At 41.8% G+C, this 15,536-nt stretch overlaps 1 protein-coding gene across 1 annotated transcript in view; it reads right to left on the bottom strand.

Moving 5' to 3' along the window:
- Positions 1-15,536, bottom strand: part of LRPPRC (leucine rich pentatricopeptide repeat containing) — a 253,528-nt gene that overhangs the window by 47,500 nt on the left and 190,492 nt on the right. The window contains exon 31 of the mRNA XM_040351539.1: positions 6,572-6,660. Within this exon, the coding sequence (XP_040207473.1) occupies positions 6,572-6,660 (89 nt within the window). The remainder of the gene's footprint in view (positions 1-6,571; positions 6,661-15,536) is intronic.

Below are 15,536 nucleotides of genomic sequence, written 5' to 3' on the forward strand. Positions count from 1 at the left end.
AAAAAGGAGGGATAATTGCGCTAAACTCAATTGTGCACTTGTGTCAGATATGTGACCAAATATGTGCGTTTAACAAGTGAATCTATACTGGAGGTATAGATTCGTCCTGTGGAATCAGGGGGGCGTAGCCACCTGTTCCCACTGAACACTGGTGTGTATAAGCCCAGTAGTCATATGACACTGTGATGTGTCAATCGTGACTGCAAAGTAGCAGAGTCAGGGAGCTGTGACTGCCAGTCCCTCCCAGACAGTGACTGGTGTGAGCCCAAAAAAATTGCAGTGATTAAACAATGTAACACAAATAATAACACGAAAATGGTAAAAACCGTGATGGCAGTATCTGCTGAAATTAATCACAGAATTGATATAAGTCCATAAAGTCCAAATTTAGAAAATTGGATAGATAGTAAGTCCATAGGCTATGAAGACACCCGTGAAATTCCAGAAATGCTGTAACTGAACACCAGATGTGAGTCCACCACCAATTATGCAGCTGCTTACCAGAAATTCAGGTCCTGCCGGACCACTATCAACATATCTCTTAACCAAGATTTTAAGGTAGTAGGAACTCCTCCACTTGCACCAGAACCCAGCCGTATCCAGCGATGGATATAGAAAACAAGACAGAGCTCCACATGGCATAAAATCCGGGTGATTTATTTAAAATAACATAAGATGAATATACAACTCACATTTGTAGATAAAAAACCAGCAACTGGCCTGTAACGCCGGCCGGACGTATCCAGGAACAACAGCCACTCGTTTGGAGAAATGAAGGGGATGGCGTCCCGGATTTTATGCCATGTGGAGCTCTGTCTTGTTTTCTATATCCATCGCTGGATACGGCTGGGTTCTGGTGCAAGTGGAGGAGTTCCTACTACCTTAAAATCTTGGTTAAGAGATATGTTGATAGTGGTCCGGCAGGACCTGAATTTCTGGTAAGCAGCTGCATAATTGGTGGTGGACTCACATCTGGTGTTCAGTTACAGCATTTCTGGAATTTCACGGGTGTCTTCATAGCCTATGGACTTACTATCTATCCAATTTTCTAAATTTGGACTTTATGGACTTATATCAATTCTGTGATTAATTTCAGCAGATACTGCCATCACGGTTTTTACCATTTTCGTGTTATTATTTGTGTTACATTGTTTAATCACTGCAATTTTTTTGGGCTCACACCAGTCACTGTCTGGGAGGGACTGGCAGTCACAGCTCCCTGACTCTGCTACTTTGCAGTCACGATTGACACATCCCAGTGTCATATGACTACTGGGCTTATACACACCAGTGTTCAGTGGGAACAGGTGGCTACGCCCCCCTGATTCCACAGGACGAATCTATACCTCCAGTATAGATTCACTTGTTAAACGCACATATTTGGTCACATATCTCACACAAGTGCACAATTGAGTTTAGCGCAATTATCCCCCCCTTTTTTCCATTTTATATAAAGAAGTGGTCAAAAAGTTCACCAACTCGATTGTCAGACTGGTGGAAAGTTATGGAAAATGCCTACAAGTCATTTCTGCTAAAGTGGCAAGACTAGCTTCCAAGGCCAAATATATAGTTACTTTTTTTTATAGTATTTATATAGTACTGTACACATTACATTGATTGAAAATGCCAATTATTCTTGTGCTTTTGTTCAAGTATATCACCTTTACCTGTAGATACTGCTTCAATAAAGACTCAGTTCCTGTCTGTAGGTGTACATGCTTTGACATGACTGCATATACAATATAAGATTTAAATTTATAAATTTTAATACTATAATTGTAACAGACAATTACAATATTAAACAGAGGCATACTGCTATCTACAGGCAACAATCTGAAACAATAATTTTTCTAAATAAAGGCTTTAGCTTGGATCACCACATAATAGCTGGCATAGTGATTACACAATCGAAAACCAATTGAAGTTAGTGGAGGCCGAAGCTGGGGTCCCCTGCTGCTCCTGGCACCTCCCTTTCGATTACCCCCCTTGCAAGCCTCTTGCTGAGGGGGGTACTCATTCAGGCTCACTCACAAGCCCTATGTATCCATAGACACAGACAGCATAGCTTTGCTCTGCCCCCTCATAAGATGTGACTGACAGCAGCAGAAGGAGCCAATGGCTCCCACTGCCATCAATCCACTATGTGAGGAAGAAAGCGGAAAAATCCAGGCACAGAGCTGGATTGAGATTGGGCTCAGATAAGTATAAGGGGGTGCTGGGCGGGGGAAACCTGGAAAATGTGTTAAATTTAAATGGTTCTGCGTATTCTTTCCCAGAATTCTCACATCAGTTTTAACCATAACTAATTACTTCTTACTAGTAATGATCGCTACCCACTCTGCCTCACAAACTATTGGTTGTCCTCCGATTCCATGCTTTCCATAGATTGTACTCACTTTCTATTGCCTCCCCTTTTACTTCCCCTGAATATGCTTTACTGCATATACCGTACCTGCCCGCAACTAGTACAGGAGGATGTAAGCCCAATAGGTGTGGATAGCCATGTTGAAGGTGTAAAAAAAACAAAAAAACAACATAATACACGCTTCAATAACAAAACACAAATCTCGGACAATAAAATTAACCTCTAAACAATCTCTTACAATATATATATATATATATATATATATATATTTTTTAAGCAGAGCGTAAAAAGCATTTAGGAAAATTACATAAAAGCAGGACTGCCTGGCGTGTCAATGGGAAACCGTTTTCACCAAACAATAATGTACTCCTGCCAGATGCTAACTGAACACTTTGAATTCGCAAAGCACAAAACAGCAATCTGGTTGCCAGACAAATTGTATTAATGACCAGTTCACATGATGATGTGAGACTGCAAATATAGGATCTGTGTTACAATAAAGCACTATCACTTTCGCAAATGATCGAAAATGATAGATCATCCCGTAGTATTTACAGAGGACAACCTGCCATCTCATCACAGATTTACATTGATGCTCGTGCTGTTATATAGGGACACGTCATCTGACACCATTCAGGCCTAGACTGATGGCTCTTAACCTCCCTGGCGGTATGATTAATTCAGATTTTAGGTGCTGAAAGCGGTACAATTATTTTGCATGGAAATTTGGCGTTTTACATTGTAGGCCTGTAATTCTTAGAAATAACGCACTTAAATCTGTCCAAACAAGAGTCTAGTAGACATCCCGGGTATAATGAAATTTGAAACACAAAATCATAAATTATAATACAAATAAATAAATATAAATGAAAATAACAAATAAAAATTACTTTTAATTTTTTGATGACGAATTTCCCCACAAATCGCTATCGCTCAATTCTGCAAGTGATTATAATTTATTATCGCCGTTTTCTAGCTGCTCTAAAACCACTTTTGACATAAAGGGACAGTTTTTGGTTGCTATGGACAATCTCCAGTTTCCAGGCAGAAAGAACAGTTTTTATTATATAAAAGTACATGTAGGACACTGGGCAGACCACTAGGGACAACGGGGGTGTGTATTTTTTACATACAGTACTGTAATCTATAAGATTACAGTATACTGTATGTATTGTGTTAATTTACTTTTTTAAATTTGGCGCCGATCTCCGCCTCCGTGCGTCATAACGTCCGGGTAACGGAGCTCGGGGCACTGTGTGAATCGAGTGAGGACACCGCTCGATCACACAGCAGGGAGGCATCGCAGGATCCAGGGACAAGCTAAGTACCGTATTTATCGTTGTATAACACGCACTTTTTTCCTCTGAAAACAGAGGGTAAACAGTGCCTGCGTGTTATACGCCGATATCATGTTTTACCAATAGGGGGCGGGATCGGGCGGACCGCCTCCCCATGGCCCTGGAACAGCGCTCCCTGCATAATCTAAAGTTGAGGGAAAAAAAGGCACTTGCCTGCCCCTTCTACACCGCTCCTCCTGTGTCTCTTCCTCCTCTGAGTGTAGCTTTGATTGGAGGAGGAGAGCGGTCACATGACCATCTGTGTAACATCAGGAGAAGAGCAGTCATGTGACCAGGTCAGTGAAAAATACCCGGAGCTATTGAGGTATATGGAAGCTTTTTTTACTTAACTGTAGAGAATGCTGGCAGCACTGTCCCAGGAGACTGGGGGGTCTTCTGGGAGTGCAGGGGGGGTGTGTACTGGATGGGGGGGATGTATAATGGATGGGGGGCTGTGTACTGGATGGGGGGGATGTATAATGGATGGGGGGCTGTGTACTGGATGGGGGGGATGTATAATGGATGGGGGGCCGAGTACTGCATGGGGGAATGTAAAATGGACGGGAGCTGTATACTGGGGAGGGGGGCTGTATAATGGATGGGGGGTTGTACTGGATGGGGGGGGACGTATAATGAATAGGGGGGGACGTATAATGAATGGGGGGGGGGGGCTATGTACTGGGGAGATGGGCTGTGTACTGTAAAGAGGGCTGTGAAAACATTGTTTCCTTAAACTCCCCTCTTAAAATTGGGGTGCGTGTTATACGCCGATAAATACGGTAACTTGTGCCTGTGGACTCTGGGAGGGGGTCCCGAGCATGGCTCGGGGTTACCGCTTTTGGTCCTGAAATTCCACCCCGAGCCAGACTCGGGAATACCGCCAGGGGGGTTAAGACATGGGATAAGTAGCATCTTTATAATAAAAAAAATTCTACATGGTAGGAAGAGAAAAATTGAGAATTCTAACAATTTAATCATATTACTTATCAGGTTTTATGGAAGAAAGGGTTGTAAACAAAAAGATTCAGAAAATGAGTAACAATTACATACAAAATAAGATTTAAATAATGGAAAACCTGGTTAAAAATTAATATAATTTTTTTTAAATTGATACTTACCGGTACATTATTATACAGTATTTATACAGTTTGTGCAGTGCTTTACAACATGGGGGCAGACAGTAAAGTTACAATACAGGATAAATTCAGAGGGCCCTGCTCATTAGGGCTTACGATCTAGAAATAATATATATTTTTTTAAATTTATATTTGCATGTATATTATTATTTCTAGATTGCAAGACCTAACGAGCAGGGCCCTCTGATTTCTCCTGTATTGAATTGCAACTTTACTGTCTGACCCCATGTTGTAAAGTGCTGTGCAAACTGTTGGCGCAATATAAATCCTGTATAATAATGTAAGTATCAATTTAAAAAAATTATATCTATTGAAGATGATATAGAGAATATATATATCTCTATCTATCTCTCTATACATTTTATATATACACACACACACACACACACACACATTATATTGAAAGAGAGAGAGAGAGAGAGAGAGAGAGAGAGAGAGAGAGAGAGAGAGAGAGAGAGAAAGAGAAAGAGAGAGGGGAAGAGAGAGAGAGAGAGAGAGAGAGGGGAAGAGAGAGAGAGAGAGAGAGGGAGAGAGAGAGAGAGAGAGAGAGAGAGGGAAGAGAGAGGGAAGAGAGAGAGAGAGAGAGAGAGAGGGGATGAGAGAGAGAGAGGGGATGAGAGAGAGAGCGGGGAAGAGAGAGAGCGGGGAAGAGAGAGAGCGGGGAAGAGAGAGAGCGGGGAAGAGAGAGAGAGCGGGGAAGAGAGAGAGAGAGCGGGGAAGAGAGAGGGGTGAAAGCAAGGGGGGGGGGGGAGAAGGAAGGGGGTGCTTGTACATGTAAAAATATAACACAAAACACTATAAAAAAAAATCCAGTATTTCTCTAATTAACTAATTACTTGATATGTTAAAATAAACTGCGACCAAAACTATTCATCAAGGAAATAATACACAATATTTTTATACATGTTGCTACTGCTTAGCAATCAAACACATTATGAAATTATTGCGACAAAGAAGTTAACAAAAAAATAAAAATAAATGTTAAGTAAAAAAAAAAAAAGGGATTCATGATAAGCTGCTTTAGGGTTTGTATATATATATATATATATATATATATATATATATATATATATATATATATATATATATAACTGAGTTTTTTTTCCCAGACATAGCTTGGAAGGGTTCAACAATTTAATAATAATAAAAGAAATATAATATATATATATATATATATATATATATATATATATATATATATATATATGTGTGTAACACAGTATTGTAATCTATTTCACGTACACTTCATTTTGCATGAAAAATATGTGAAGGAAAAAAAAACATAACATACACACATTGTTCATAGGCATTATAATATGTTAATTTGCAAAAATAAAACTGACTTGTACTGTGAATTCTAACATTAATGAAAGCATGTACGTTTTTTTTTTAACCCTCCCTGAAAACACATTTTGCATGTCTGAGAAGACGGAAAAAAAAAAAAAAAAAAAAAAAAAAAAAAAAAGCTTCATCTTAAGGAAAGGAGAAAAAAAAAAAAATCTTGTGTTAAATGGGATGGAAACCGGACTAAGTGGTCAAATGACAAGTACATTCATATTCAAGATGTATTATAAATGCATGTACAGTAATTTACGTCTCTCCGAGACCACAAAAGGCTCTTGATAAGCAGGTAATTTGCTAAATGGACTCCTTTATCTAAGTATTCGAAGGGCGTAACAAGAAAAATCTACAGAGGCATTAATGTGACGTAAAGGTCAAGCATTATGACATACCTTTCAAACAGTCCCGCCTAACTTGCTCTGCCAGAAGGAGATTGCCGGAAACATTTTGTATGCTGTAGTCGCTGAAGTGGTTCTTGGCGCTAAAAGAGGCAGACAGTCAGAAAGGCATTACTGACATGCTTCTGATAGGATAATGATCGGTTAAGCTCGAAGGTGAAATTACAAAAACTACTGTTCATATGTTAAAAATATTGCTGGAAAATATCGACCTGGAGACAGCTTTTGTGCTAAACTGTCAATGGTTATAGAATAATTATTTTTCTCCCCCCCCCGTTCTCTCTTTTCTTTTTTTTCCCTTCTTTATGATCTGACAGATGACAAAGTTGAAAATGAGCGACAAAAAGGAAACAAAGTAACGAGATTTTCCTTTTAAACAATCTGCTCAGATTCTGGAGCGCTGACATATTAGATGACTAAAATAATCGCATCTGTTATGTCTTTTCAATGTATATCATGTAAGATCCCCTCCTGATGCTCATTTACATCATCCTTCACTGTAATTATAACACAGAAAATGGAGCAGGGATATGTTTTTTTTTTTTTTGATGGGTTGGTTACCGCTACTGAAATTGACTGCAGGAATTAACGCAGTGTTTTGGACGATTAATTTTCGCATTACAGTCAAGAACCGTATAATCACACAGATCATCAGAAGATAAAAAGAACAAATAAATGTCTGATTAAGCATGCTATTTGTGCTTACTAGCTGGATCGAGTGCCGGGGGATTCAGCATACTGCCCTGTCCGACTATTTTATTGCGCTAGTTATAAATTAATCTGACTGCCTTATTGTATTTGGTGCCGACACACACTGTGGGGCCCTTCGCTGCCTTCAAGCAGAACTTTACCTATACCAATTTGATAACAATATTCTTTAACAAAAGAATATACTGTGTCTAGAAAAAGTATTCATACCCCTTGAAATGTTCCACATTTTGTCATGTTACAACCAAAAACGTAAATGTTTTTTTTATTGGGATTTTATGCGATAGACCAGGGTGCTCCAAACTGCGGCCCGAGGGCCCAATGTGGCCCTTTGCTAGCCTTTATTCCTCCCACTGATATGAGGCACTATTCTTCCCACTGACACCAACAAGGGGGCACAATTTCTTTCACTGATACCAATGATGAGATACAATTACTCCTACTAATAGGAGCACTACTCCATATCCTACTGACTGCAAACTGATGCCGCGTACACACGATAATTTTTCGGCATAAAAAAACATTTTTCAAAAACGTCATTTAAAATGATCGTGTGTGGACTTCACATCATTTTTCAGGTTCTGAAAAACGACAAAAAAAAAAAAATTCGAGCATGCTGCATTTTTTAACGTCGTTTTAAACTATGTAGTTTTTCGGGTTGTAAAAAATGATCGTGTGTGGGCCAAAACGATGTAAAAAAAACCCGCGCATGCTCAGAAGCAAGTTATGAGACGGGAGCACTCGTTCTGGTAAAACTACCGTTCATAATGGAGATAGCACATTCATCACGCTGTAACAGACAGAAAAGTGCGAATCGTCTTTTACCAACACAGAATCAGCTAAAGCAGCCCAAAGGCGAATGGAACTTCCCCTTTATAGTGCCGTCGTATGTGTTGTACGTCACCGCGCTTTGCTAGATCATTTTTTAAAAACGATGGTGTGTAGGCAACATCGTTTTTAATGATTGTTGGGAAAACTTCGTTTTTTGGACATGCTGAAAAACGAAATTTTTTTTCATGCTGAAAAACGGTTGTGTGTACGCGGCATTAGGCCATATTTACTCTCACCAATGCTGGGCCCGGGAAATTTCTTACCCCCGCTGGCCACAATCCGGCCCTCCTAACGTCTGAAGGACAATAAACTGGCCCTTTGTTTGAAAAGTTTGCGGTTCTGTGATAGACCAACACAAAGTTGCACATAATTGTGAAGTGGAAGGAAAATGATAAATTGTTTTCAAAAATTTTAACAAATAAATCTGTGAAAAGTGTGGCGTGTATTTGTATTCAGCCTCCCTGAGTCAATACTTTGTAGAACCGCCAACTGCAAGTCTTTTTGGGGATGTCTCTACCAGCTTTGCACATCTAGAGAGGGAGATTTTTGCCCATTCTTCTTTGCAAAATAACTTAAGTTCTGTCAGATTGGATGGAGAGCGTCTGTGAAAAGCAATTTTCAAGTCTTGCAACAGATTCTCAATTGGACTTAGGTCTGGACTTTGACTGGGTCATTCTAACACATAAATATGCTTTGATTTAATCCAGGGGTGTCCAAACTTTTTTCAAAGAGGGCCAGATTTGATGAAGTGAACATGCGTAAGGGACGACCATTTTGCCTGAGATTCTTAGAACCATTAAAATTTGTTTTAAGTGTATTCGTTTGAGCACCAATACAAGTCCATAAATGCAGCACCCACCATTGCCAGAAATGCAGCACCCATATAGGCCAAGATTCGAACCATGTATGGCTGGGCCAAAGAAAAGACACTATCCTTGTAAATTGAATCCTCTTGTGTCTCCCTGGCAGCAGAGTTTGTCCTGTCACCTCTCATGCTTTTTTTTTCTCCCTCCCTAATCTGTGTTCTCTCAGCACATTCTGTATCCTTCCTACTGTTTTCTCTCAGCAGCTGTAAATCTTAAAGCAATTGTAAACGATCACCTTGTAAAACATCCCATTCAGTTTAAAATAGAAAAGAAAGGCAAACATTTTTGTATAGATATAAAATACCCTTTTTCCCATTTGTATTATAGGTGATCACATTCCCTCTGTTCTCAGCTGCATAAGAGCTGGGGGAGAAGGAGCAGTACAATGGGCTTCAGTGAGCAGTGTGCTCTCCTGCTTAGGCTGCATTCACATCTAGACGGACGAAATCGCGGCGTTTTGTCGCCGCAAATCGCGGTAAAAATGGCGGCGTTTTGTACCGCGATTTGCGGCGACAAAACGCGGGTATTGTCCGCCTAGATGTGTCCCAAGATGACCCCCTCTATGGAGATGATTGCCATCTCCTAGCCGAACGCTCGAAGACGCCTGAAAAAAAGGTCCGGGACCTTTTTTCACGCCGCAGGCGACAGGCGTCCGGCGTTCGGCGTGGAGATGTGAACCATCTCCATAGAGGGACATGTATTTCCAGCCCTCTGGCGGCAGAGGCGTAGCGCTACAGGCGTAAAAACGCCTAGATGTGAATGGGGTCTTAGTGTGGTTAGTAATTAATAGGAAAGCAGAGAGACTGGCAGGAACACCACTGATTTCACTCTAAGGAAGCAATATTGTTGCTGGGATGGATCTACTGTTGAGAGAGAGGTCCATTCTTGCTGACTACTGAAGGGTCTATTGATGCTGGCTGCTGGGAGATCTGTTGCTACTGGGGGTCTATTGTTGCTGGGGGGGGGGGGTGGGTTTGGGGTCTGTTGTGTAGGGGATCTTTTGTTGCAGGGGGGTTTCTTTTGCTGCTGGGGGTCTAACAAATTCCATACAAAATATTTAGTAGCAAAAAATGATACTTGGTTCTGTATTCTTTAAAAGGGGCAGTATTGGGAGGTGGGTAGTGGGTGGAGACGAAGGGTGACTCAGAAGGGGGAAATTTCTGCACCTTTTCTCTGAGGAAAAAAAGTCCTGCATACAAGTACATGGTACAGCTGGCACATATCAGGAATATGAAGTGTTGAGGTAACAATTGCTTTAACCACTTAACCACCAGCCGCCGTCTACAAACGGCGGCAAGGTGGTTGCTTAACTGGGGGTCGCCGTTCTGAAACGGCGCCCACCAGAAGCAGTAATGCGCGCTGCCTCGGGCGCGCACACAGAAAATTCTGTGCGCGCCGGGTCTATGAGACCCGGCGCTACACAGATCACGGTAATTGACCGGCAACGGCGGTCTTTTACCATGTGATCGCGCCGTCCAATGACGGCGCGATCACAGGTAAACAAACCGGCGTCATTTGATGACGCCGGTTCCTCCCTCCTCTCGCTGTACCGATCGGTACAGTGTGAGAGGAGAGCGCGGATGGCAGCAGCAGTGTGGGATGGATCTGTGACTATTGCAGTCACAGATCCATCCATCCCTGCTCAGCCATCCCTGCATTAACCCCTGCAATACTCTGCCTTCCCTGCGCAATACTCTGCAATGCTCTGCCTTCCCTGCGCAATTACTCTGCAATACCCCCGCACCAATACTCTGCAATACCCCCGCACCAATACTCTGCAATACCCCCGCACCAATACTCTGCAATACCCCCGCACCAATACTCTGCAATACCCCCGCACCAATACTCTGCAATACCCCCGCACCAATACTCTGCAATACCCCCGCACCAATACTCTGCAATACCCCCGCACCAATACTCTGCAATACCCCCGCACCAATACTCTGCAATACCCCCGCACCAATACTCTGCAATACCCCCGCACCAATACTCTGCAATACCCCCGCACCAATACTCTGCAATACCCCCGCACCAATACTCTGCAATACCCCCGCACCAATACTCTGCAATACCCCCGCACCAATACTCTGCAATACCCCCGCACCAATACTCTGCAATACCCCCGCACCAATACTCTGCAATACCCCCGCACCAATACTCTGCAATACCCCCGCACCAATACTCTGCAATACCCCCGCACCAATACTCTGCAATACCCCCGCACCAATACTCTGCAATACCCCCGCACCAATACTCTGCAATACCCCCGCACCAATACTCTGCAATACCCCCGCACCAATACTCTGCAATACCCCCGCACCAATACTCTGCAATACCCCCGCACCAATACTCTGCAATACCCCCGCACCAATACTCTGCAATACCCCGGCCAATACTTTGCAATACCCCGGCCAATACTTTGCAATACCCAGAAAATACTCTGGGTATTGCAAAGCTACAGGCATCATTCAGATATCATTTTTTTCAGCCGGCGATTCTCTACACCATAAGAACGATCATGGCGGCTGTTCCGCCTCTTGATCGTTCTTACGGGAGGCAAAAAGGGACGTCCCCACTCCCTTCGCCCTCCGGTGCTTCTTCTGACTCACCGCTGCGATCGAAGCCAGGATCGTCTTTTTTTTCTTGTTTTTTTTCAGGCTTCCCAGCCTAGAGGTGAGATGTGGGGTCTTATTGACCCCATATCTCACTGTAAAGAGGACCTGTCATGCTATATTCCTATTACAAGGGATGTTTCCATTCCTTGTAATTGAAATAAAAGTGATCAAAACATTTATTTTTGGGGAAAAACGTGTCAAACTAAAATAAATTAAGTAAAATGAACAATAAAAATAAAAAAAAAATATTTAAAGCGCCCCTGTTCCCGCGTGCTCGTATACAGAAGCGAATGTGTACGTAAGTCCCGCCCACATATGAAAACGGTGTTCAAACCACACATGTGAGGTATCGCTGCGAACGTTGGAGCGAGAGCAATCATTTTGGCCCCAGACTTCCTCTGTAACTAAAAACATGTAACCAGTAAAAACATTTAAAACGTCACCTATGGGGATTTTTAAGTAGCGAAGTTTGGCGCCATTCCACAAGCGTGTGCAATATTGAAGGGTGACATGTTGGGTATCTATTTACTCGGCGTAACTTCGTCTTTCATATTATGCAAAAACATTGGGCTAACTTTAATGTTTTTTTTTTTTAAAAAGCACAAAACTGTTTTATTTCCCAAAAAAATGCGTTCGAAAAATTGCTGTGCAAATACCATGCGCGATAAAAAGTTGCAACGACCGCCATTGTATTCTGTAGGGTCTTTGCTAAAAAAAGCATATATAATGTTTTGGGGTTCTATGTAATTTTCTAGCAAATAAATGATGATTTTTACATGTAGGAGAGGAATGTCAGAATTGGTCTGGGTGTTCCAGAACGCCTGATGGTGCTCCCTGCATGTCGGGCCTCTGTATGTGGCCACGCTGTGTAAAAGTCTCACACATGTGGTATCGCCATACTCGGGAGGAATAGCAGAATGTGTTTTGGGGTGTAATTTGTGGTATGCATATGCTGTGTGTGAGAAATAACCTGCTAATATGAAACTTTTGTGGAAAAAAAAAAAAAAAAACTCGATTTTGCAAAGAATTGTGGGAAAAAATGACAACTTCAAAAAACTCACCATGCCTCTTTCTAAATACCTTGGAATGTCTTCTTTCCAAAAAGGGGTCATTTAGGGGGTATTTGTACTTTTCTGGCATGTTAGGGTCTCAAGAAATGAGAGAGGCTGTCAGTACATCAGATGTGATCAAATTGATCAATTTTCAGTAATTGGTACCATAGCTTGTAGACCCTATAACTTTCACCCAGACTAAATAATATCCAAATTTTTTTTTTTTTTTTACCAAAGATATGTAGCAGTATACATTTTAGGCCAAATTTATGAAGAAAAATTCATTTTTTGCAAAATCTTATAATAGAAATGAAGAAAAATTCATTTGTTTACAAAATTTTCGTTCTTTTTTCATTTATAGCGAAAAAAATAAAAACCGCAGAGGTGATCAAATACCACCAAAAGAAAGCTCTATTTGTGGGAAAAAAAGGACAAAAATTTCATTTGGTTACAGTGTTGTATGACTGAGTTATTGTCATTCAAAATGTGAGAGCACCGAAAGCTGAAAATTGGTCTGGTTATTAAGTGGGTTTAAGTGCCCAGTTGTCAAGTGGTTAAAGGGGTTGTAAAGGAATTTTTTTCCCCCCTAAATAGCTTCCTTTACCTTAGTGCAGTCCTCCTTCACTTACCTCATCCTTCAATTTTGCTTTTAAATGTCCTTATTTCTTCTGAGAAACCCTCACTTCCTGTTCTTCTGTCTGTAACTCACCACCGTAATGTGAGGCTTTCTTCCTGGTGTGGAGAAAGCCTCTTGAGGGGGGAGGGGACGAGCAGGAGTGTCAGGACGCTCCCACTAACACACAGCTCCTTTCTCTATCTGCAAAGTAGAGAGTGTCCTGACTTGCCTGCTCGCCCCCTCAAGAGGCTTTCTCCACACCAGGGGGAAAGCCTTGCATTACGGTGTTGAGTTACAGACAGAAGTACAGGAAGTGAGGATTTCTCAGAAGAAATAAGGACATTTAAAACCAAAATGGAAGGATGAGGTAAGTGAAGGAGGACTGCACTAAGGTAAAGGAAGCTATTTAGGGAAAAAAAGGTTTTCCTTTACAACCCCTTTAAGGCTGTCGGCAGATGGGCCTCTAGTGAATCCCTGATTAAAGGCACAGTGCCGAGAATACAGGAGACCTGAGCATGTGCATAGCAGGGCAAGACAATTTATTGATGAATTTTAAACAGTATAGACAATTAAATGTAATGTTTTACATAGCTATACCTGAAAAATTGTCCAGTTTAAAGTGATCAATTAGGAATTTTCTTACTAAAAGTTTCACTAAAATATGTGAAGATCAACAAATGTTTATTTTCTCTTTTTTGAACTCCAAGTTTAAACTTTTCTCTACAGGCAAGTCCTACCTGTATGTACCAGGAATATATGGTAAATATGCATTCTTCGGTAGATATTTACAGGGCCCCACTGGCGGGCACATACAGTGTGCCCTGAATGCACAGCTACTGTGCAAGTGCTGAGGATATCATCAGCTGGAGCTGACAATATCTACTAGATATCTACTAAATATTTACACAGGTGATGATGTTATTATCATGCACAGTAGCTGTGCATTTAGGGCTCACAGAGTGTGCCGTGACTCCAGAGAGCGTGCACATGCGTGGTATTGAGATCATCATGGCCCAGCCATCCAACCCCAGTTCTAGAGGGCAGCAAGGCATCTAAATAAATTATTCTCATTGTCCAAGTAACTTTTCTAAGACAGGGGGTCTCCAAACTTTCTAAACAAAGGGCCAGTTTACTGTGCTTCAGGCTTTAAGGGGGGTTGGACTGTGGCTGGTGGGAGTAAAAATGCCATGCTGTCAACGGGAATAAGCAATACCCCTCATGGCCTTTAATTGGGGGAATAGTGCCCTAGTGTTGGCTTCAGTGGGAAGAATAGTGCCCCATGATATCAATTGGAGGAATACTGCCCCTTTGTTGGTGTCAGTGGGAAGAATAATGCCCCATCATTTGTATCAGTTGGAGGAATTTGCAGGAATAGTCAATAGCAGGAGCAGTGCCCCATTGTTGGTGTAATAGGTGGAGTAGTGCCCCATCATTGGCATCAGTGGAAGAAAAAGTGCCCCAAGGGCCGGGTAGAGGCAGGAAAATTGCCACATCTGGCCCCCCGGCACCAGTTTAAGAGAGACCACTGGTCCTAAGGCAACACAGCCACTATAGAGCCAGTCCACTCAAGCGCAGGAGTATGCTGCTACCGCCTGAAAAACTGACAGCGGAACCTGATTGGAAAGTCAACTACCTGCCAAGACTAATGTTCCCATCTGAGAAAGTGGGCATGCGTGTCAAAATAATTTCACAGCCTGGAGCCAAGTGAGGATCTGCTGGAAGAGGAGCAGCGCACCACTGCTGGGATCTCGGACTGTGGATATTGATGCCTGTATGACCTCATTTAACAGGGGGTCCAACTCTTATGGTAAGGGTACTCACTTACCACTTTGTGTGATCGCGAGGAACAGTTACGTCCATTTCAACTCACAATATAATCGGTGGTGGATTTCTTTCTTCACTTGTTTACGTTTTTCCTATTATCATTATGTGAATTGGACAATTCAACATTATCACGTTTTGGACATTAATTTAATCTATTTAATATCACGTTGTGTGGTATTAGTCATTATCCCTTGAGAAGGATATTGATCTTATTTATACTTATTTGCACTTATTCACACTGTGTTTAATTTACACTTATTTCCACAACAAACCAAGTTGTGTGGATTTTCAGCGCTACCTAACCCCACCCCCCCTTTTTTTCGAAATAATTTCATTGGCTGCAGTCAAAGCCTGGTTACAAGTCATTTCCCAACTTGCTTGTCAATTGCCTCTGTCAAACTTGGGATAAGTGTGTAACGGTCAGGGGTTAACGCTGTTACGTTATTC

The sequence above is a fragment of the Rana temporaria genome, chromosome 4, assembly GCF_905171775.1.
Source record: "Rana temporaria chromosome 4, aRanTem1.1, whole genome shotgun sequence".
NCBI lineage: Eukaryota > Metazoa > Chordata > Amphibia > Anura > Ranidae > Rana > Rana temporaria.